Below are 23,528 nucleotides of genomic sequence, written 5' to 3' on the forward strand. Positions count from 1 at the left end.
GTCCCCCTCCCTGAAACCTTTTTGTGACACCGCTTTCTGTAATCCAGTTAATGGACAGTAAAAGCTATTCAACTAATGCTGTTGATGAATAAAAACAGAATAATTGGAGTTATGCATCACCTGCACCTGCACCTGACCGTCCTATCCAGGTGAATTGGTGCGCTGGATTAACGATCCTTTGTCCGAGAGGACGAGGGTTCAAATCCTAGTGTACTCAATTATTTGACCCAGCTTTAAATTGTTACCTGGAGAAATCTGGGAAAGGTAAACAGGAAGGGTGTGCGAAAGCAAAGGATGGTTGGTCCCCCAATCCCCCATTGCATTTCCTGGCTGAAGGGCCAAGAAACGGAGATCAGCACCGCCGGTAGGGACTGTAAAGTCCAATATCGTATTCTTTACCTTTTTTTATACACTACCTACAAAGGATTCTCTATCAGTCAGGTGCAGCATATTCCGTGCCTCCTTCCTGGATTGTTTGGTGATGCATCCATAATGACGAAAAGCTATTTTTTTATTTTCATTTATCCTTGTTTAAAATTCACAGTCATTTTTCTTGCTGTCTAGTAACTTCAAAATGAAGATCTTCGAAATTTTATTTATAATTGATTGAATTTGCCGGTCAGATTTGTGATTCCAAATGGCCGGATGGCCTATAGATTTCTGATCTGGATTTGAATACCAAATATTGCTTCACCATTCTCATTGTTTGATTATTTGACTAGTGCAGTGTTCGTTTACTAGATCTTTTAGATTGACGGCTTATAATATATATACTAATTGTAACCGAGTCTTTTTTCCCCCAAAGTATGATTATTCAAATGTGTGGTTATTATAATGGGTTTTGCCATTGTTTCAATGATCTAATTTGTTTCAAAATTTTCTATTCATTTCTTCTTTATTTTGATAATGAAAAATGTTTTTTTTTTAATCTCAATGGAGCATGTAGGATTTTTAAATGTCAAACAGTGTTTAATCCTTGCTTGACTATTAAACTGGTTTAGTGTTTACCAACTAAGCCTCTTAGTTTGGCGATTTTTCTTCAAATAATTCCTAATGATCTTTGTTAGGGGGACCGTACCCTGTGTATTTTCATCAAAAAGTTTTTTTATATTCTTGCCAGTATTTAAATTATGGAATTTCTCATCAGTTTTTTGTCTTTCTAGTCATTTCACGTCCGTTTCCCAAATGATCGTAGGTTAGACGCCGTATGTAGATTTCTTACATCCTCTCGGCCAGTTACTGTAGCTCTCACACAACGACCTGAAGTATCTGACCACGATTTTCTTGAAGAACAGGAACGGCACCTGTTTGCTCTGTGTATGCGCACTATGGCATTACCTGTTGGCAGGTTCGTTACTTTTCATGTGCTGTTACCTTTTTTTCAGATGGTATTGTTTTCTTGAAGTTAGTATGTTGTTATTTGGCTTTAGATTTGAGGGGGCTTTCCGCCGTCCAAACAAAAATTGTTAGCTATCATTGTTAGTGAATATCTTTAATAAATCGAATAATTGTTGGAGAAAATGGTTGGAGAATTCATTTCTGTTAGTTAACAGTTGTGTTTCCGCCGTCCAAACAAATAACTGTTAGCTAACATTGTTAGCAAACAGTTGGACGGTGGAAAAATCCCTTAAGATTCCCTTATTTTAGTGTTCAAAATACGAATTAACTATGTATTTAAGGGCATGACGTTAATTTCTATATTTGATTTTTTGCCTAATGGCAGATTTTTCACTTTTCATTCATTATTATATTTCTAATGACATTGCTTGCTTGAAGTAATTGTGTTGACATTTCTTTTTAAGATTTGAGTACTTACTTTTAATACTCAAGTATATATTAACTATCTATTTAAAAGCAGGACGAATTTTTCTGTTATCTTCTCCTTTTCCTCATTAGAAAATACACTTGGAACCAAGGACAGTTTTCAGGCAAGTAAGGACATAAATCCCATTTTAAAATACATCCTGAGTTTGGCCCCACTCCCCCTGAAATATTAAGTTTTCTACAATACAAATTCCCCCCCCCCCCAATGCTTTCCATAATTTGTCTCTATATTTCATTGAACTCGATTTTTTTTTTTTATATATATATTTGAGAATGTAGACCGTTAGTTTCTGAAAAGAATTCTTACGTGTATTTTCTTTATACTTACATTTTATTAGATATTTGTTACAAATTTAATGGATCCATTTAAATATTTAGTATAAATAACTTTTTTTGTTGTTTTTTGTGCTTGTTTATTGTGTATAGTCAGACACAACATGCTCGTGCTACTTATGAGCTATAGAAATGAAAATCTGTATTATAGTTTAGCCCCCTTTTATATTTGCAAAAAAAGGCTCGACCTGGTTTTATATTTTATACTCTGTAAAAGGAGGCTCTTTACTTTTTATTTTCTTTAAGGATAATTTTTAAAGATAATAATTAATACCAAAAGTTCTCAAAATACATTCTTACCATTGAACACTGAATTGAAAACTTTAATAACTTGAAAACTGAATTGAAAACTTTAATAAGTTGAAAACTGAATTGAAAAATTTGTTTTTAATGCTACGTTCTTACTAAGTACACTATCGACACCGAAAAACATCAGTAAAAACCAACTCTATCCAAAAATTACCCCGCCCCCGCCTCCCCCCAAAACCTTTTCTCCAGCTTAAATAGTTTCTATTAATACAGTATAAAAACCCGCAATGTAAATTTTTTTAATTTTCTTCATCATCCGTTTGATGGGCTTAGTCAGTTCAGCTTCTAAACAGGCTAATTATTGCAACTAAGTGCAAGCTAACTAATGTCCTTTTGGATGAGAGTATATTGTTTAGTTTTGTGTTGGTGCTAAGTTTCGTTTCTTCTTTTTTTTCAATTACTCCATGAGTGTCATATATTTTTATATGATGTTGATTATAAATGAATTATTATTATTATTATTATAAAATCCAAAATTATTTTTGCTTTCTTAAGAAGATCATTTGTCGTAGTGTCAATTAAAAAAAAAAAAAAAAAAAATGCAATATCTTTCTTCCCTGTTGTACATGTCGTTATCTTTTTTGCTTGCTGCACAGACCGTAATTTTTGTCTTGCTGTACTTCCTCGTTTCCCTTTTTTGGAAATTATTTTTTGTGTTTCTTGCTAGAAATCTTCTTTTCCTTTTTTAGGGGAGCCTTGTCCCTTGAAACCAGTGAAATTGAAGAAGTCTTCGATCCTCTGAGTATCCCTCGACTGTGTCTCTCTGGGAAAGCGCCGCCGAGAAACACAACTGTTGAGTTGACACATATTGATGTTCCGGCCAATATGAATCAGTGGCCATCGTTTCATAATGGTGTAGCAGCTGGTTTAACCTTGAGGAGAAACACAAAAGGAGTGACTGATAGCTGGATTGGGTTCAATAGACCGAAGGTGAAACAGTAATTTACTATTAGGCTGGTTTGTTAGCCCAATACATTTTATGGGGTTACCTTTGTTTTTAGTTGTAGGCAACGTTCTGAGATTTACATATTTTAAAGAATGTTCTTCATAGAACTGCCATTGGCTCACAGATTTATAATGCGTTCAATAAGACAGAAGTCTTTTTTCTCGTAGCCATAGGTAACACAAGTGTGCTTTTTATAGCGGAAATTGCCAAGGCGTACAGAAAAACTGGTATTCTGGTTGATTTTGCCCCTTAAGAGAAATAATGCAGAAAAAATAGATGTAATTGGAGGAGAAAAATAGCACCAAATGCTGCTTGGATTTTTCTTTATGATATATTATTGTACCTTTATGGTATAATTTTATACCTTTATGGTATAAGATGTATAATATTAGAAGGCATCATATTATACCTTTATGGTATTACACATCTATGGTATAACAATAGCAGCATCACTGGTTCTTCTCAATATTGAATACTTGTCAGACAATGATACTCGTGGGAGAAAAAAAATCATGACAAAATTCATGACACTGGACCACTTTAAACTTATGGTCTGATGTACCAATAGCCAGCGATTTACTTAGAATTTATCCCTAGAGTTGTATCTATTGAACTTCCTTTTAAAGGGATCAATTTTTTTATTTAATTTCAATTATTAACAAAAACATTAATATAAACTCATCCCCTCCAAATGTCACAGTATGATCGGGAGGAAAAATAGTCAAACAAATCCACAAAGGAAAGAATAATAATAGTAACTAACATTAACCTCAGAAGGGGTTTAAAAAACAAAACATAACTGCAACATAATGTACCCTGCTACTACTGAGTCAACACTCAACTTCTTCCTTAATACACATCAATCAAATAAAATACTAATTTTTAAGGATTTAATACCATTTTTCCTTATCAATTATGTATTCTATTAAATTATTTATTCTTTTAAATCAATCATTAAAATTATTTTTAGAAAACAATCCATTCTTCAACAGCCTTTTAAATTCGTTTAAATCACTACTTTTAATATCTTCGTTTAACGAATTCCATAACATATTTGGATTTGAATATTATTTTAAACTAGGATTACCGGGGGAGACATTGAGGGCCTGGTTTTGGAGCCGAGCGAATTGCCTGCCACTAAAAAATAGAAAAAGAATATTTGAAAGAAAAAGGGTGGCCCCAGATGCAGATGCGGATTACTCTTGCCCCAGATGTTACCTAGGTATTGAGGATGTGGCCCATATTCTCACTGAGTGCCAGCAACTTTCTCTATTAAGGGGAAAGTATTTTGAAGGTGGTAACTTGGAGTGCCCGGGGATCCTGAAAACGACTGTAAAAAGGACAATCAGGCAGTTATGTAAATATGTAAATGAAGCGTTGACATCAATGAGTGAAACTTGATATTTATGTTATTTGTCTTGTGGAGTGTATTTTAAAATACTGTGCTGTATGACCTGTTTCTTTGGCGTATAATAACTTGTTATTATTATTATTATCATAATCCCTCTAAAAACAAGGGAAAACCCCGACTTAGATGTAACCAAATTATTACCGTATTAACAGTGACTATATCCCTGTAGAGACTATTCCTAATTCAAGGACTGCGCCTTACTAAGCTGTAAATCAAGAAGCCTACTGCGCATGGAGTGTCTCTTGTAGCTAATCGAATCGTGACGTGTTTCTGTATTTTTACCCAATTGACTTTGCAAACAGTTGTACAAGAAGATATAGCTCATCGAAGTGAGGGTGGTGAATCAATTTGTGAGTGAGAGTTGAAGTGAGAGAATGACATCAATTTTCTCACTCAGAGGTTGAAAAAATACCTGATTGGTAATGCAACTTGTTCTTGAGGCCCTATTTTGTTACCTATTGAATGCTGCCAGTAAGGAGTAACTATGCTTAAGGGATTAGCATTGTTAAGGGGTTGAAGAAGCCCGTAAAAAACGCGAGCATCCTTATTCACTAGTAGACATAATATTTGACCTGCACAGAGGGGTAATCGCGCTAAATTGTAGCAGGTTCTTTGAACGAAGAATCACGGCTAACTTTTTGGTACAGGTGGATCGAACCTGATCAAAGGGGTGCCACAAGAGAGTTTAAGGAATGAGGAATTCCCAAAGGACAAAGTTTTTCAATTCTACTCTTACCTTCACACTTGAAGATAAGATTCGGGTGTCAACACAATGCCCTTGGTTAGGTGATCAGTAGCTTCTTAGTCTTAGATGCATTGAGGTTGACCGTCTAGGCATCAGACCAGGAGCTTTGGGGTTAGACACCATCCCTCCCTCCCCCCTCCTTGGTCGTTGGTGAGACATGGTTGTCAAGGACAAGCGTATTCGAATGAGATTAGAATATTGGAAGAGTAAATAGTTCTTTAACTAGTTGTTGGAATACTAAATATTTTGAGTTGAGAAAAGAATCTTTGCAAAAAGCTGGAAGATATAATAATTCTGCGTTTTCTAACTCAGCTAACGAGAATATCTGGTTCATTTAATATGAGAAACTTAACAGCTTCATTACCGAACAATTTTGGACTGCAGTGTGAAATTTGTAAGGCTGCAAGCTAAAGAGTCTACTGGTAGCGGTTTAGCTCTAATTTTTTGGAATATGTGAATTTTGATGGCGATAAGATTGCATTATTTGTTTAATTATTTGATTTTACGTCTCGCTCTGCAATTAAATCACACGTCTCGAGTAATCCACGGTATGTATTGCTATCTTCATTGCTATCTGTTCCTCTGGAAAGTAATCATATTAATCAGTCAATGTATTGCTCTAGAATGGATTACAGACAAATTAAACAATCCAAGGAATATTTACACCCCAAAAGCAAGCTTTTGTGAAGTGAAGAAATCAAACAAATCAAGTTTAAAATGAAATGTAAGGGCAGAGGAAAGGGGAAGGGATAAGAACTGAAACAACTGAGAAAAGAATAGAAATTGGTAGAAGAATAAAAATAAGCAGAACAGTATTTAAAATAAATAGTAAACAAGGATAATTCAAATTAATACGTCTTTACTAAAATTGCACCTATCGCACCTATGATTTTTTTGGGGGAAAGAAGATAGAAATTTTTAGAGAAATATGTTAGTTATTTCTTTTTTTGTATAAATATTACTTTCAACAGTGTCGACATTAAGATCTTATAATCAATTTTGTACAGGATATTTACTAATCACTTTTATTGATAATAATCCCACTAAGATCAGTAAAACGGACCGTGCTATTCTTATTTTATACATATTTTCTTTAAAAATATGTTGATTAAGTGTGTCCCACCCAATGGACAAGCTCTGCTTCTTGGTTGGTTTAATTATTATGTTGTATGTCTAATTTAGATAAATGGTTTAACAATATTAAAAGATTTTGCCAATTGTTTGAGTAACTCGGACTAATTCAATAACTGCAAAGAACCAAATTGATCAAAACACAATGTGAAATCTTTTAGTCGCGAGATTGGCGTAAAACATTTGATGGTGAGTGTAACAGTTGGATTATACTAAATATATAGTAGAGTTCTTATACTAATATATTAAACTAATATATAATATGGAATAGTCTTTTATATGAGTCTTTTTATAAAGTCTTTTTTATATATGATAAAAGAGGCAAACTATAAACATAAAAGATTATTTTTTTTTAAAAGATAAAAAGGGATTTTTTTCGGAGGGGGTTCTACTCAAAGATTTTTTTTTCGGGGGGGGGGGCTTACACAAAAAACCTCAAAAAACAAATACGAATTTTTTTATATCCATTTTTGTTACGTTTTTACGAGTCAAACAAACATATCGGGGGGGGGGGGGTCAAACCCCCCTAACCCACCCTCTGGGTACGGCCTTGCTTGTCCATGTTCCTATTGTTTTCCTAATTATAGCCTATACTTATACCTAGCTTATGATTTAGTTTTTTTTTAGTTTTTTTGTGCATAATTCTTCTTCTTTTTTCTTTCTTTTTCGCCCCTGCTTCATCTTGGCCATGAAACCTTGCGGGAGAGACTATGCAGAAGTGTTGCTGTTGTAGTTTATTGTTGAATAAGCTCTGAACTCTTATAAGTATTAATTAAAAAAAACTTTCCGAAAAATAATTTTTTCAAATAAAAGTAAAGGCAATTTTAAACTTAAGCTCAGCAAATACAAATACCTGTTAAAATTCAAACTCAAAACGATCAGAAATTACTATTAAAGAATAAATGAAACCCAAAACGAACAGAAATTAAATAAACAATCATAGCAAAAAACAAACAACAAGTAATAATATAAATGAACAAATAGATCTTAAAGCGAGTAATGCTTAGATTGAATATGAAAATAAGCTTAAAACGAAAACAAATATTTTGCTATTAAAGTATAAATGAAACCTAAAACGAACAGAAATTAAATAAACAATCAATGCGAACAAAGATACAATATATATTAATGTAAACGAATAAATAAATCTTAAAACGAGTGAAACTTAAATTGAATATGCAAATGAAGTTTGAATCGAATAAAAATAACTACAAACAAGAGTTTGGGTATCGTCTCACTGCAAAAGCCTAAAACCTACTGCGTCATTGGCGCTTTACTGAAAACGAATTATATTACAAATGTTTTCTTTTGTACTTAATATTGAAAATAAATATTAAAATTACAGTAAAATTTTGAACCTATGAGCTTTTAGCAATTAATATCATTATGCATCAAATATTCAGTTTAATTTATTAGTTCTTTTCAAAATTGGTCAAGACAAATATAGTTTCACTACAAGCAATATTTGGATACTGCCCCTTCTTTAACTGTAAAAACCTAAAGCCTTTTGCGTCATTGGTGCTTCACTGAAAATGAATTACTCGTATATTACAAATTTATTATTTTCCAGTTCTTACAGCATTGAAAATGAAAAAAAAATTACAGTGAAAAAAAATCTTGAACTGATGGATCTTTCAACAATTAATATCATTATATATCTAATATTCAATTTGATTTTGTTTATACTTTCCAAGACTGTTCAAGACTCATATAGTTTAGCCATTTTTTTTAACTCTGCCATTATGCTCGTTTTGAGTTTGACTCTAATATTTATTTTAATTTTTGTTCGTTTTGGGTTTCATTTATTTATTGATACTAATGTGGGGTAGTTGTATGCTTGGTAGATTATATGATAGTCCGGACGCCGAGTATTGAAAATGTGAATCATAGCACGACAGAATGGGTCCGCTATGAGTGTTGGCCTACTCTTCACTCCCTAAATTGATCAGGTGGATTCAGAAATATCAATGGCAGTTGCTTGCAAGTGGTAAAGCAGACCGAAACTTGACATTTTATTATATTTTGATGTTTTATGCAAGAAAAAGCATATTCCACAAAGATTGAGGTGCAGTTTCCCGCTCAAATAGAAATGCCTAGAAGCCATAGAATGTTTTCATAACATGGGGGAATGATGGGCGTGGGGGGGGGGGCTAGTTGCCCTCCAATAACTTTTGACTATTGAAAAGGGCACTAGCCCTTTGAATTTCCAATTGAATGTTCCTGTTTTGAAGTTTCTACAACAACGCCTTCTATAAAAAACCTTATATGCCCCCAGGGCATAACTCAAAACTCTTGCCCTGAGGGTTGTGGGGGAGTGTCCTCCTCGAAAATATATTTTCAATCTGGAAATCAACTACGCTGAACAAAAATGGCTATCTCAAAATTTTGATTGGATTTGTTTGGAGGAATGATGGGCGTGGGGGGGGCTAGTAGCCCTCCAATCACTTTTGACTATTAAAAAGGGCATTATCCGTTTGAATTTCCAATCGAATGAGCCTTTTTTGAAGTTTCTACGACAACGCCTTCTATAAAAACCTTATATGCCCCCAGGGCATAACTTAAAACCCTTGCCCTGAGGGTTGTGGGGGATTTTCCTCATCAAAAACATGTTTTCTATGGGAAAATCAACTACCCTGAACAAAATGGCTATATCAAATTTTTGATTGGGTGTCTTTGGGGGAAGGATGGGCGTGGGGGGGGGCTAGTTGCCCTCCAATCACTTTCGACTATTAAAAAGGGCACTATCCCTTTGAATTCCAATCGAATGAGCCTTTTTTGAAGTTTCTACGACAACACCTTCTATAAAAACCTTATATGCCCCCTGGGCATATCTTAAAACCCTTGCCCTGAAAGTTCTGGGGGAGTGTCCATCTCAAAAACATATTTTCTATCTGGAAATCAACTATGCTGAACAAATTGGTTATCGCAAAATTTTGATTGGATGTGTTTGGGGAAATGATGGGCGTTGGGGGGGGGGGGCTAGTTACCCTCCAATCACTTTTGAAGCTTAAAAATGGTAGTAGCCCTTTAATTTCCAATCGAATGATACTGTTTTTAAGTTTCTATGCCAACGCCTTCTATAAAAAACCTTATATACCCCCTGAGCATAACTTAAAACCCTTGCCCTGAGGGTTGTGGGGATGTGTCATCCTCAAAAATATTTTTTTTATCTTGAAATCAACTACGCTGACAAAATAGCTATCTGAAAATTTTGATTGGATATGTTTGAGAAAATGATGACCGTGGGGGGGGGGGGAGGGGGCTAGTGAAACTTCAATCACTTTCGAAAATTAAAAATGGCACTAGCCCTTTAATTTCCAATCGAATGAGAATGTTTTGAAGTTTCTACGACAACGACTTCTGTAAAAACCTTATATACGCCCAGGGCACAACTTAAAACCCTTGCTCTGAGAGCTGTGGGGGAGTTTCCTCCCCAAAAACATATTTTCTATCTAGAAAACAAACATACTGAATAAATTGGCTATCTCAAAGTTTTGATTGGATGTGTTTGGGGAAATGATGGGCGTGGGGGGGGGGCTAGTTGCCCTCCAATCATTTTCGACTATTAAAAAGGGTACTAGCTACTTGAATTTCCTATCGAATGAGCTTTTTTTGAAGTTTTTATAACAGTACCTTCTATAAAACCCTTATATGACCCCAGGGTATAACTTAAAACCCTTGCTTTGAGGACTGTGGGGGAGTTTCCTCCTAAAAAATATATTTTCTATCTGGAATTCAACTGCACTGAACAAAATGGCTATCTCAAAATTTTGATTGGATGTGTTTGGGGAAATGATGGGCGTGGGGGGTTAGGGGGGCTAGTTTCACTCCAACCGCTTTTGACTATTAGAAAGGGCCCTAGCCCTTTAATTTCCATTCGAATGAGTCCTTTTTAAAGTTTCTATAACTATGCCTTCTATATAGGCCTTATAAGCCCTTAGATCATAACAGGAAACCCCTGCCCTGGGTTTAGTTTGAGATGGTCTTACTCTAAAACATTAGCTCTATCATGAAAACCAATAAAATGAACACACTGAGTATGTCAAAGTTTTTTTTCGAATATTTTTGGGGAATTGGTAGGCGTGGGGAGGGGGCTAGTTGCCCTTCAATCACTTTTGACTATTAAAAATGGCACTAGAACTCTCGATTTCCAATCGAATGAGCCCCCTTTGAAGTTTGTACGACGACCCCTTCCATATGAAGTGCCTCTGGAAAAAAAAAAAAAATAATAATAATAAAACATTGAAGCCGTATCGCCTTTACTATAGGCAACGCTACAGCGTTGCCTGTGATATATTGTTTTTAAGAATTTTAATCCTAGCCTGAGAGACCATTTTGAAGTGATGTAATTTAATGTTGGATAAACTCTGAGCTCTTATAAGTATGTATTATTTTTAAGAATTTTAAACCTTAAGGGAGAGACTGTGCTGAAGTGTTTTTGCTATAATTTATTTTTAAATAAACTCTAAAAATCTTATATTAAATTTGATCTTGGCGATTTTTTAAGTGGGATGTTGTTTTTTTTTTGTTTTTTATTGCTCTTTTTTGTTTCTCCCTTGCTTCTTCCTGGCCATGGAGCGCTATGGAGGGAGACTATGTTGAAGTTTTTTTTTTGTTTTTGCAACTTTATAGTTGAATAGACCCTGAACTCTTATAAGTATATATATATATTTTTTTTAATCTTATTTTGAGTATATCTAAGTATTCAGAATCTTAAATAGTTAGTCGGGACAACTTAGCGAGGAATTCTTGTATCTTTTTTTTTATATATATATAGTAGGGGGACTCCACAATATCTATCAGATGTTTAAAAATGCTACATGTCTTGCAAGTTTAGTTCGTTTTGATGTGTTTTTTTTTGTCTTTACCCTTGCATCATGTGCGTATTAAAAACATATTAAAATCATACTTTTTATGTCCAAATGCACTAAACAGTAGAAAATAATGTCTAATGTTTATTACATTAATAAAATAAATTAGTAATCTAAAATTATCTTGCAATTAAATAAACTAGTATCAAGACATTAGATTAAAAAAAAAATTATGGCAAAATTCACTAAAAAGCAAAAATTAAATTTTCTAAACGAACACTGACAATTTTAATTTAAAAGATGAAATTAAAAGGTGATTAAAAGGTGAAAAACTTGGAACAATTATGAGATATTTCATAACTATACAAGAGTTTCCTTTTATGCATTGCAGCAGCAAAAAGTCATATTTTATATATATATATATATATATATATATATATATATATATATATATATATATATATATATATATATATATATATATATATATATATATATATATATATATATATATATATATATATATATATATATATATATATATATATATATATATATATATATATATATATATATATATATATATATATATATATATATATATTTTTGTCTTAATAAGGCCGGATGAAATCTGTTCACAATTATGCTAACTGTATTTGTTTATTTTATAATGTCTAATATTATATTATAATGTATATAATATTTGTTTTCAAGGCCTCGTTGGATTCATTTGGTGAGCCAACACCTGAGCATGCTGGTTTCCTGTTTGCACTGGGAATGTTAGGTCACCTTCCGAATTTGTCCAAAATCAATATTCATTCATATCTAGTTCGAAATAACGACATGATTGGAGTTGGTGTTATTTTGGGAATGGGACTTTCAAAAAAAGGTAAGAAGCAGTGAATCAGTAAGTAAGAATCCCCAATAAGTGAATCAGTAAGAATCACCTCCCCAGTTCGTCAAAATCGGTATTCATTCATATATAGCTTGCAATTATCTGGTAAACTAATTATCTCCTATATTTTAGAAAATAAATTAAATTCGGTCTTTATTTTTATTTTTTACTGTAAAAAAATGAAATTTTACCATCACTTTTGAAACAAATAAAAAATGATCAAATAAGAAGAAAACGAACGTGAAAGACCTTTAGGCCTGGCCGATGGCGATCTCTAACCACATTGCGTCGATTCGGGATTCCTATAAAGCAATTATTGCTCGTCTACACGTGTTATGTACGCCCTTTGCTTGAATCCGCATTCCCAGTTTGGGGACTACAAGTTCATAACATCCACCACCTCAATGACGAAATTGAAAAAGTGCCAACAAAGAGCCTTAAAAATCATCCTAGGAACCAAGAATCGGCTCTCGCAGCGGTATGAATCCTAACCCTTAAAGAGCGCAGGTACCATCTGACGTGTAAGTTTGGACACTCCGGGCTTTTGAGTAATAAACACCGTTCTCTACTATCCCTCACTACTTCAGTCAACCGAAACGCACGCTATAAGAACGAACTTGAACCAGGGCACTGCAGAACTAATCGTTTCTCATCCGTTCCTTTTTTTTTACTAGTGTGATAAATCGTACTTAGTGCTTAGTATGTTGTAAAAGGTAGCGTAAATAAGTTGCGTTACTAGCCGTAACTACGAAATTCGATTTGATTAAATGATTCTTTTCTTGATTCATTTGCTTTACAGTGCCAAATACTACATTTTGAAGATTGTGGAAAAAGTATAATCTGTACTTTAGCACACAAGCAAGAAAATTCTGTTAATTCAGCTTTTAAGATTGATATTAATATTCTGTTGAGATAGGGAAAGATGCTTCAAGCTAGGAGAGTTAGTGGTCTTACGGGTGCTAAGAGAAAGCGTTAGCTGGAGTTCAATTTTGTCATACAAGTAGACTTAAATTTTCTTAAGAATTTTCTTTTTTATCGCGATAAAAGCTTAACCTACATTCCGTCATTCTGTATTTTGCAGTTTGGAATGCGAGAAATTCATTTCCTATGCTCGGACACGCGTACAAAAAAAAAAAAAAAAAAAAAAAAAAAAAAAAAAAAAAAAAAAAAAATAATGAGTGAGTTGACTTTCACAGATTTTTAGGAATATTTACCATCACCACCCAGAAGGGACTGATCTGTGATTATCTCTTATAATATCTGTGTTGTAGAAATAAAAACTCATGTGGAAGTTGGTCCTTGGCGCATAAACACTTACTCATGATTTGCCATTAAGTTCGATGTTCCTTTTTCGAAGACTGGTTTTCTTTCAATTTAGCGGTTAATCGCAATATAAAATTTTGGTCTTTTTCAGCAAAAAAGGGGAATTGACTATTAGTTTAAATTGTTCTTAAAAGCAAATTTGACAAAAAAAAAATCATGTTGCTATGTGCTTAGGTATTCTATACCCTAGGATACGTACACAAAAAGAAAAACAGAAGAAAAAAAAAAAAATCAGAACTTGATTACGTAAAATGAATACTTTTAGGTAGTATGGATAGTTCAGTTCTGCGGATGTTGGCTGTATGCATAGAAGCTCTCACCCCCGAAACTGCCATTGAACTAAATGTCCCTCCATCAATGACTGTGGCAGCGTTTGTGAGTCTTGGTTGGCTCTATGTTGGCTCGGGCGATCGTTCAATGAGTGAAATTCTTTTGGATGAAATAGGTATGAGGATCACTTGTGTTTCTTGAAAACTCTTCAACTACATGTAGAAAGAGAAAATATGTAGAATATGTAGAGAATATGTAGAAAATATGTAATACTATATGTAGAAAGAGAAAAAACTCTTCAACTATATGTAGAATATATGTAGAAAGAGAAAATATGTAGAATATGTAGAAAATATATAATACTATATATAGAAAGAGAAAAAACTCTTCAACTATATGTAGAATATATGTAGAAAGAGAAAATATGTAGAATATGTAGAGAATATATAGAAAATATGTAATACTATATGTAGAAAGAGAAAAAACTCTTCAACTATATGTAGAATATATGTAGAAAGAGAAAATATGTAGAATATATAGAGAATATGTCGAAAATATGTAATACTATATATAGAAAAAGAAAAAACTCTTCAACTATATGTAGAATATATGTAGAAAGAGAAAATATGTAGAATATGTAGAAAATATATAATACTATATATAGAAAAGAAAAAACTCTTCAACTATATGTAGAATATATGTAAAAAGAGAAAATATTTAGAATATGTAGAAAATATGTAATACTATATATAGAAAGAGAAACAACTCTTCAACTATATGTAGAACTTGACAGATAATTGCTTTTAATTAGAATTTTTTGTTTTTTAAACTTCTAGAAAATAACTAATTTGGTAAATATATATCGGAATTTTTGCGACTAGAGAAATTTTAGCGTATTAAATTAGCGAATCTTCTGGTATTGCAACAATAGTTTGGCTGAATAAAAATTCCCATTAGTAAGAATTTCGTTGGGTAGAAGTTGAAACATTAAAGAATTCATTCCATTTCATTTCACAGTCATTAAACCGAACTGTCATTAAAGGGATAGAAAATTTTGTTTTCGTTGGAAAGTATTTGTTTGGAAATTGCTGGGCCTCGCTTGCGTTGTAAATGTTTTTCTTCTCATCTATATCTATATTTAAAAACTATATATATATATATATATATATATATATATATATATTTATTTATCGTATTTATATATCTATTCTAAAATATGTATGTTTAAAACTTTAAATACTAAAGACTCTTATGGAGAAACTATTAAAAATACTTGTACTGGAAAAAAGTTTGAATGACCATTTTGCTTTTAAAGGAACTGTCCATGCATGTAGAACCGTCTAAGAAGAAATGACAAGATTTGTATATGGCGATTCTTAAGTTTTCTATTAATGTTTTTTTTTTTTTTTTTTTTTTTTGGCTTTTTTTTCGTCTCAGGCTTTATAAGTTTATTGAACTGAAAATTTTAAATAGTCGTGTAGAGTTAACATGTGGATTTTCTCATTTTTCAGTTTGGGATTCGATTTTATCTTTACAGAAATGAGACGGATTTCAGTAATTGACAAAAGAATCAATCGCCAAAATCATTTAGTGCAAGAAAAGACGAGAGTGAGCCTATAAGTCCTTGCGTAGTTGCCCTTCTTTAAATATCGTGTATCTCAATGATTTATCAATTAATCAATCAATTTATTAATACTAAAATAAAAACAATTACAAAAAGTAAAGTAACTACTAAGCCCAAGAAGCTTTGCTTGTAATTGGCCAAGAAAACAAAAATAAAACACTTTTATAAAGTATATACAATAAAAAATTACATACAATAAAAATACAAGCACATACAATAAAAAAAAAGCAAGAAAAAAATACTGGAACAAGACAAGGACATTTATCAGATATGAGATTTAGAAGAAAATTTAACATATAACTGAAAAGATAAGATAAGATTTATTCTTCATTAGACACACATACAATATTACATGTTATTATTCCCCCAAAGGCTCATTGGCCTGTACAAAGGGGGAAGACATTTAAATTAAGAAAAGAATTTAAATTAAGAGAAGAGATAAAAAAAAAATTGGGATAATATCCAAAAATATTTTAAAATCTGAAACAGATATTAAATGAAGAGAAAAGAGACGTATAAATTAGGATAGAATAAAAAAAAATACTAAACAGGAAACACCCGACGGGAAACTGCCTTTGCAGAGTCGCAAGATTGTGCGTCAAGAGTGAGTTTTGGCTGTGTTAAAACATTTTAAACTCGAGAAAAAAGGTCCTTATTAGCCAGTCAGAAAATAAAACGTTCAGAACCAAATTTATCTGTATTCTGTTATAAAATGATTTGAACTCAGACTTGACGTCTTATAGAGTTAATTTAAAGTAGCTGTTATAATCTCTTTTAAACTCTATTCTCAATGCGTTTCGCCAGTCGCGGTTTCATAGACCCTTGTGAATATTCCTGTGTCAGAGTCAGTCATGTTGCGTCAGAAGATAAATATATCAATGTGAAACCGAGACTATGCACTCTGCTTCTATGGTCAAATTAATTCCTAGATTCAAAAATTTTTTTAATTGTTTTTAATCAAAATTTGGTTTTAAATATGAGTTGAGTAGTGCTAGCGATAAACAAAATATGCCACTTCGTTTCGGAAACAAAATTTCTTTCGGAAAATATATAGACCTATTGTTACAGACAACTCTGTACTGCTCAACCAAAGAAGTTGCTAGTAATTTGATTCTGGTATGGTGTAGCGATAGTCTAAATGAGCTTAATCGCCGGATCAGCTGCGATTTTGGGGTGATAAACAATAGACTAGGGTACCAAGCTCCATAAATGGCCGTAAATTTTCGAGAAGAGAAGGAATATTGCCCGACAAAAATATTACGAAATTTCAAAATTACCTACTATGCATCACATAGCAGTTAAATCAGCTAATAAAAAAAAATGAACAAAGGAAATATATTTTTCTTTTCTCTTGTTAATCTACGTTATTCCTGACGTTCTCAAAGTAACTGTGAACCGAGCTTTATAACACTTTGTGTGGTTCTGTAGATCTTCTAAGCATAGATTTTTTAAGTCTATTAGAAAAACATGATAGATGCGTATCTGACTATTTGTTATTATTTTTCAATTTTATCCTTTCTTGCTGTGTGTATTTGATATTATTTTGATGTTTAGCATTAAGAAGGTAGCCTAATTTGCGTTTCGTTCTCTCTTTGTATGAGATAGTGAAAATGTTCTACTCTACTCTGCCACTCGACTTCAGAAAAAGATGAAAGAAATCGATCAACCATTTATACTGGTTTTATTTCGGGCTTCTATCTCAGAGGCATCAGTTCTAACTTCATTGCGGTGGGGGAGGGGGGGGGGGGGGTACAGGAGCAAATCTAACGCCGGCAGTGAAAATTTCAGTAATAATTTCTTACATAATGATTTTGTGGCAGGGTAATTTTACATCTGTTTGTTCACAGATACCTAAACCTAAAAATTGCTACTTCTGCTTGGGAAGAAGGTCAGTTCCCCTCCTCATGGTGTGAAGCCAACATAGTTCCATTTCATAAGAAAGGCTCGAAAGCAATATGTGATAATTACCGGCCTATAAGCCTTACAAGCCACACCGCAAAAATACTCACTAGAGTAATGCGTACTCACTCAGTTTACGCGCTAGAGTAAACTCACTAGCATATAAGAGCTGTATCTTCAAATGCTATTCCAGAATATCAGGCCGGTTTCCGCCCAAACAGGTCAACAATTGATCAGATATTTAAGGTTCATTCACAGATACCTATTCATATGCATATAATTACCTTCACAAGTAATTATATGCATATGCTGTTAGTCCTGGTAATTACCACACTATTTACTCTAAAGGTGTTTATTATAACTTTTCTTGAACGCCTCAGGAGAAGGATTTTCCGAACACACACACACATACAGACACACATATTTATATATATATATATATATATATATATATATATATATATATATATATATATATATATATATATATATATATATATATATATATATATATATATATATATATATATATATATATATATATATATATATATATATATATATATATATATATATCGATAAAATAAAAGTTCAAAATAGGGATAAAATCCTTTTTAATAGACAGTGTATAAAAATTTACAAAAAATACCAGATATTTCGGTCACATATACAGTGACCGTCGTCAGTAGTAAAACTGATGACGGTCGTCAGCAGTTTTACTACTGGTGACGGTAAAACTGATGACGGTCGTCAGCAGTTTTACTACTGGTGACGGTCACTGTATATGTGACCGAAATATCTGGTATTTTTGTGAGTTTCTATACACTGTCTATTAAAAAGAATTTTATCCCTATTTTTGAACTTTTATTTTATCGTCATGGAAAGGCAGTGTGGTCTCCGAAATATATATATATATAAATATATATATATATAATATATATATATATATATATATATATATATATATATATATATATATATATATATATATATATATATATATATATATATATATATATATATATATATATATATATATATATATATATATATATATATATATATATATATATATATATATATATATAAATATATATATATATATATATATATATATATATATATATATATATATATATATATATATATATATATATATATATATATATATATATATATATATATATATATATATATATATATATATATATATATATATATATATATATATATATATATATATATATATATGTGTGTGTGTGTGTGTAAATTCAGTTAAAATTGGAATAAAAATAGATATAAACTTATTTATATACAAAAATCAGTAATTTTTTCCGGAATATTTATATACATTTTTTGTATCCCTTAGGTCGACCCCCAGGACAAGAAGGCGATAGTTGTGTTGAACGAGAAAGTCATGCCCTTTCAGCTGGTCTTGGTTTGGGACTAGTTTGCTTAGGAAAAGGAGAGGCGATGAACGACTTGAACAATAGAGGATTGGCTGACACACTTCGATATTATATGATTGGCGGACGGAAACGACCTCTCCCTGGTTCGTATGACCTATCTGATATTCTTCAAAATAGAGAATTCAACATGAGAAAAACTTTATTTGGACTTTGTCTTTATATGATATCTGATCAAATTCCTAATCTATCTTTATCCTCTTGTTAAAAAAATGAAATAAAAGTAATATATACATCGCTTGGCTTGGGATGAAGGGCAATGGTATGACTCTGTCAGCCCATCAGAGTTGACCCAGCTCCAAATGAGTACTGGGAGGAATCTGGGGAAGGTAAACAGGATGGTTACACGAAAGCACAGAATGGCTGGCCCCCAACCTCCTTTTGCACTTCCTGACTGAAGAGCCATGACGTATAGATCAACACCACTGGTACAGGCTGTTGAGTCTATTGCCGCATCCTTTACATCTTTACATCTTTAATTTATTATTTTACACACACACACACACACACACACACACACATATATATATATATATATATATATATATATATATATATATATATATATATATATATATATATATATATATATATATATATATATATATATATATATATATATATATATATATATATATATATATATATATTTGTACGATTTGTTGTTAAAATGATCAAATATTTAATTTCATATGTATATATATATATATATATATATATATATATATATATATATATATATATATATATATATATATATATATATATATATATATATATATATATATATATATATATATATATATATATATGTACGATTTGTTGTTAAAATGATCAAATATTTAATTTCATGTTTGATTTTGCTTTTGAGGAAATTAAAGAAAAGTAGCGTGGGCAATCGGAGAGTTCAAGTGGCTTTCACAACACAGGTATTAAGCAATTGAATAATTGAGATCTTTGTTTCTTTAATTACGAATATTAGGGTTTTCAAGACATGATTTAGTTTTAGTTTTTTATAAATTTCGAATAGATGTCCATTTCAATGAAACATTAAAGAATAGACGGAAAAAACACAAATTGAGTATCATTGCATTGAAATTGCATTTTGAGCTTACTTTTTTGTCCTTTTTAGTCGTCATTTTGAGCTTACGTTTATTTAAATTTTTTCCTCTAGATATTATGAAACTGCTGAAAATGCCATCTGAAATTTACATCACTGAATATGAACGAATGAATTTACGTGCTTCTAACTTTTGTTCAGGAAGCCACAATTTCTTATATATGCCTTTTGCAGAGAATGTAATACAAAAATAGTTGACCCATGAATAAGTCTAAAAAGCAACTCCCGCCCAAAAGATAAAAAAAAATAAGATCTTGTATTTCCAGCCTCCTCGCCACTTGATTACTTCACAGGATATAAGTACTTCATTTCTTTCTTTTTACGGCCAAATTAGTGTTTTTACCGTCAATTCAGTGTTTTTGCTGTAAATCGGCAATACTTGTTAACAAAGTTATAAGAGCAAATATGCAACCCAGCTATCAATGAAGACTTGATGAATATATTCTTATTTTCATTGGGTACCTTTTATATTAACTGTCAGAAAAATTTGCAAAAGAGGAAAAATTCATTTCTTTTTCTGTTCTGATTCAACGTTAAACCAAGAGAGATTGCTGTACATGAACTATTTTCATGTTTTTCTTCCAGTCACCTATATCATAAATTTTAAGAGTAATCCTTGTAAATGACTAACATAGTACGTACTCGAGTACCTTTTTTTATGAAGCGAACAATAAAGTCCTACACACACCGGACCACCAAATACTGTACAAATTAAGATTCTGATTTTTTTTAATTCTAATCTCATTTTCAGTCTCCCGAGACTTAAGTAAATGGAGGAAAATAGTTTTGTCACTAAAACATGAGAATAACGCGTGACTACAGCTGAGAGTAGTAGCTGAGAGTAAAGGATGTTGGGCCCGCACAAACAAATATATTTGGTAACATCCGGAATACGATTGTGAAATTACGAAATATGAAGGATGTGAAATATAGAAACTTCGAAATTTTTGTATATTTCAGTTATTTCACCGGTTATATTGGTTAAATACTAGTTGATTATATAGCCCTGTACATATGACAGAAATTTACAGTGTACTCTAGAAATTGAAAATGCAAATAAAATTCCGTTTCTGGATGTTTTAATTAAATAAAAAAAACAAGTTTTTTTCTTCTGGAAGTAAGGAGCAACGATTAAAACTTAAAACGAACAGAAATTATTCGGTATATGAGTGGCTTGCTACCTCCTTAATACCCCTCTCGTCACGCTAAAGTTGTTTAGTACTTTTAAAAATGCTTATGATTCTAAATTAATGGCCCTTGTGTTTCAGGACTCGTTCGTAAAAAATTGGGACAATATGTCGAACTCTTGCATAAAGAGAGGGGTATTGAGGAGGGAGCAGCCCTTTTCATATAGGGAATAATTTCTGTCCGTTTTAAGTTTTAATATTGCTCCTTACTTTCAGTAGATTTTTTTTTATTTAATTTCTTGTTGTTTTTCAAATAATACTAGGAAATCCATCCTCCCCTCCATGGAAAATTCCCTTTCCCCGAAATATTCCTCCATGGAAATTTCCTCCCGTGTAAAATTCTTCCCTTCGGGATTTTACCCCTGGACAATTCCATCCTCGCTGCCAATTTCCCCCAGAAAATTTATAATGGACGATTCCGCCTGAAAAATTTTCTTTAGCATAATATCATTTGAAAAAAAGACTTGTTTTCTTATATATTTTCTAATCATTTTACAGGTCATGGTGGAAATCCCCCGATGTTAACAAATTTATCTGAAAATCCCCCACATCAATGAAAAGTTGCTCCCGTGGAAAATTTACCCATGGAAAATTTCTCCCGTGAAAAATCCCCCACGCGTAAAAATCCTTCATAGAATTCCAATACTGCTGAAAATTCCTCCCGGACAATTCCCCCAGAGCATCTCTACATGTAATTTGGAATCGCCAGCGAGAAAGTAAGACAAATAAAAGAACTTTCGCATATGAATTCTGACAAAATCCTCCCATATAAAATTTTCCCTGGAAATTTCAGCCCCCCCCCCCGGAAACTTCCCTCTCAATGGAAAATTCTCTCCTTACAAAGTCGATCCCAGAAAATCTTCCCCCACCCTGAAAAATGTCTATACTCCTCAATAATAAATGCTTTATTTAAAAGGTGGGCATATTTTATAACTTGCAGATCTTCCCCTGAGGGCTGTGGAGGTCATGTCATCCTGGAAGGTATAGTTATTTAAACCTTTCAACAGTGAAAGGTTTAAATAACTATACCTTCCAAAATTCCCAAAATTTTGACCTGACGACTTTTTGGAAAAAAAGGCGTGGGAAAGAGCTAGTTGCCCTCAAATTTTCGGTCAATTATAAAGAGCGCTTAAACTTTTAATTTGCTTTCGAGTGAGCCCTCTCTCGATTTCTTGGACCATTGGCTCGATATGATCTTCTCTGGTAACAAAACAAAAAACAAACAAGTAAACTCGCATACGTGACCTTTCTTCTGGCAAAAATACAAAATTTCACATTTTTGCAGATAGGAGTATGAAACTTCTACAATAGAATCTGATGAATCTGATGTTACATATGGTGAATCTGATGGTGCAGTTTTCAGTGAGATTCCTTGAATTTTGGGGGATCTTTTCCCCCCTTTTCGAAAAACAGGCACAGCTTCTAAGGCTCTCAGCTTTTGATGAGTAGCATTAAACTTAATGAATCTTATATATTTGGAATCATCCTATTAAATGAATTCTTTTGATGTATCTAATGTTATCAAAATTCTGTTTTTCAGAGTTTCGGTTACTATTGGGTCGAGTCGCTCTTTACTTACAGTTTTGTTACCACGCACTTTTTGATTATTTGCAGCATTGATAACTAGATTTTATTATTTGGAGAAAACCACACAAAACAACTGTAGCTTCATTTTAAGTCTAATCACCCTCACAAGTTAAACGAGGGGTTGTAACTTCGGATCGTGTCCTGAAGTTACAATTCGGGTCATATGTATTTGCTCTGGATCTTATATTACTGCAGAATTTAATTTGTCAGAGACATACTTTTTGGGAACGGTTATTACATTCTTTTTATTAATAATATAATTAGCCGTAGATTGAAAAGACACTTTTAAAACCGAAGAAATTTTATCATGCGAAGTTCCTAATAAATCTTCAAATGTAATCTAGCTTCCATAAATTCCAAAAATTACTACGAATTTCAAAAAAGTTTGTACACAAAATCATATGTAAATAGTCTTTACTAGTAGTTTTAAAATAATGAATTTTTCTAAACTCTGGTAAAGATGAAACCCCAGTTACTCGCCAAAGGGTGGTTTGTCAAATACCATATGACTGCGGCAATTTTTATGTGGGTGGACCCAGCAAACATTTAGAAAAATGTCTTTGCAGCTCTATTCTTGATAACCCCAGCCATACAATACTTTTTGTAAGATCCTCCCTCATTAGCAATGACTTGGGTACAAGTTATTC

At 32.3% G+C, this 23,528-nt stretch overlaps 1 protein-coding gene across 1 annotated transcript in view; it reads left to right on the plus strand.

Annotated features, from left to right (window-relative positions):
- The window catches only part of shtd (anaphase promoting complex subunit 1), a 220,066-nt gene that overhangs the window by 99,973 nt on the left and 96,565 nt on the right, over positions 1-23,528 (plus strand). The window contains exons 16-20 of the mRNA XM_089090505.1: positions 1,164-1,348; positions 3,156-3,396; positions 12,225-12,399; positions 13,994-14,173; positions 18,891-19,073. Coding sequence (XP_088946631.1) covers positions 1,164-1,348; positions 3,156-3,396; positions 12,225-12,399; positions 13,994-14,173; positions 18,891-19,073 — 964 coding nt within the window. The remainder of the gene's footprint in view (positions 1-1,163; positions 1,349-3,155; positions 3,397-12,224; positions 12,400-13,993; positions 14,174-18,890; positions 19,074-23,528) is intronic.

Source organism: Artemia sp. Qi Xiang Cuo, chromosome 6, assembly GCF_049724085.1.
Source record: "Artemia sp. Qi Xiang Cuo chromosome 6, ASM4972408v1, whole genome shotgun sequence".
Lineage (NCBI taxonomy): Eukaryota > Metazoa > Arthropoda > Branchiopoda > Anostraca > Artemiidae > Artemia > Artemia sp. Qi Xiang Cuo.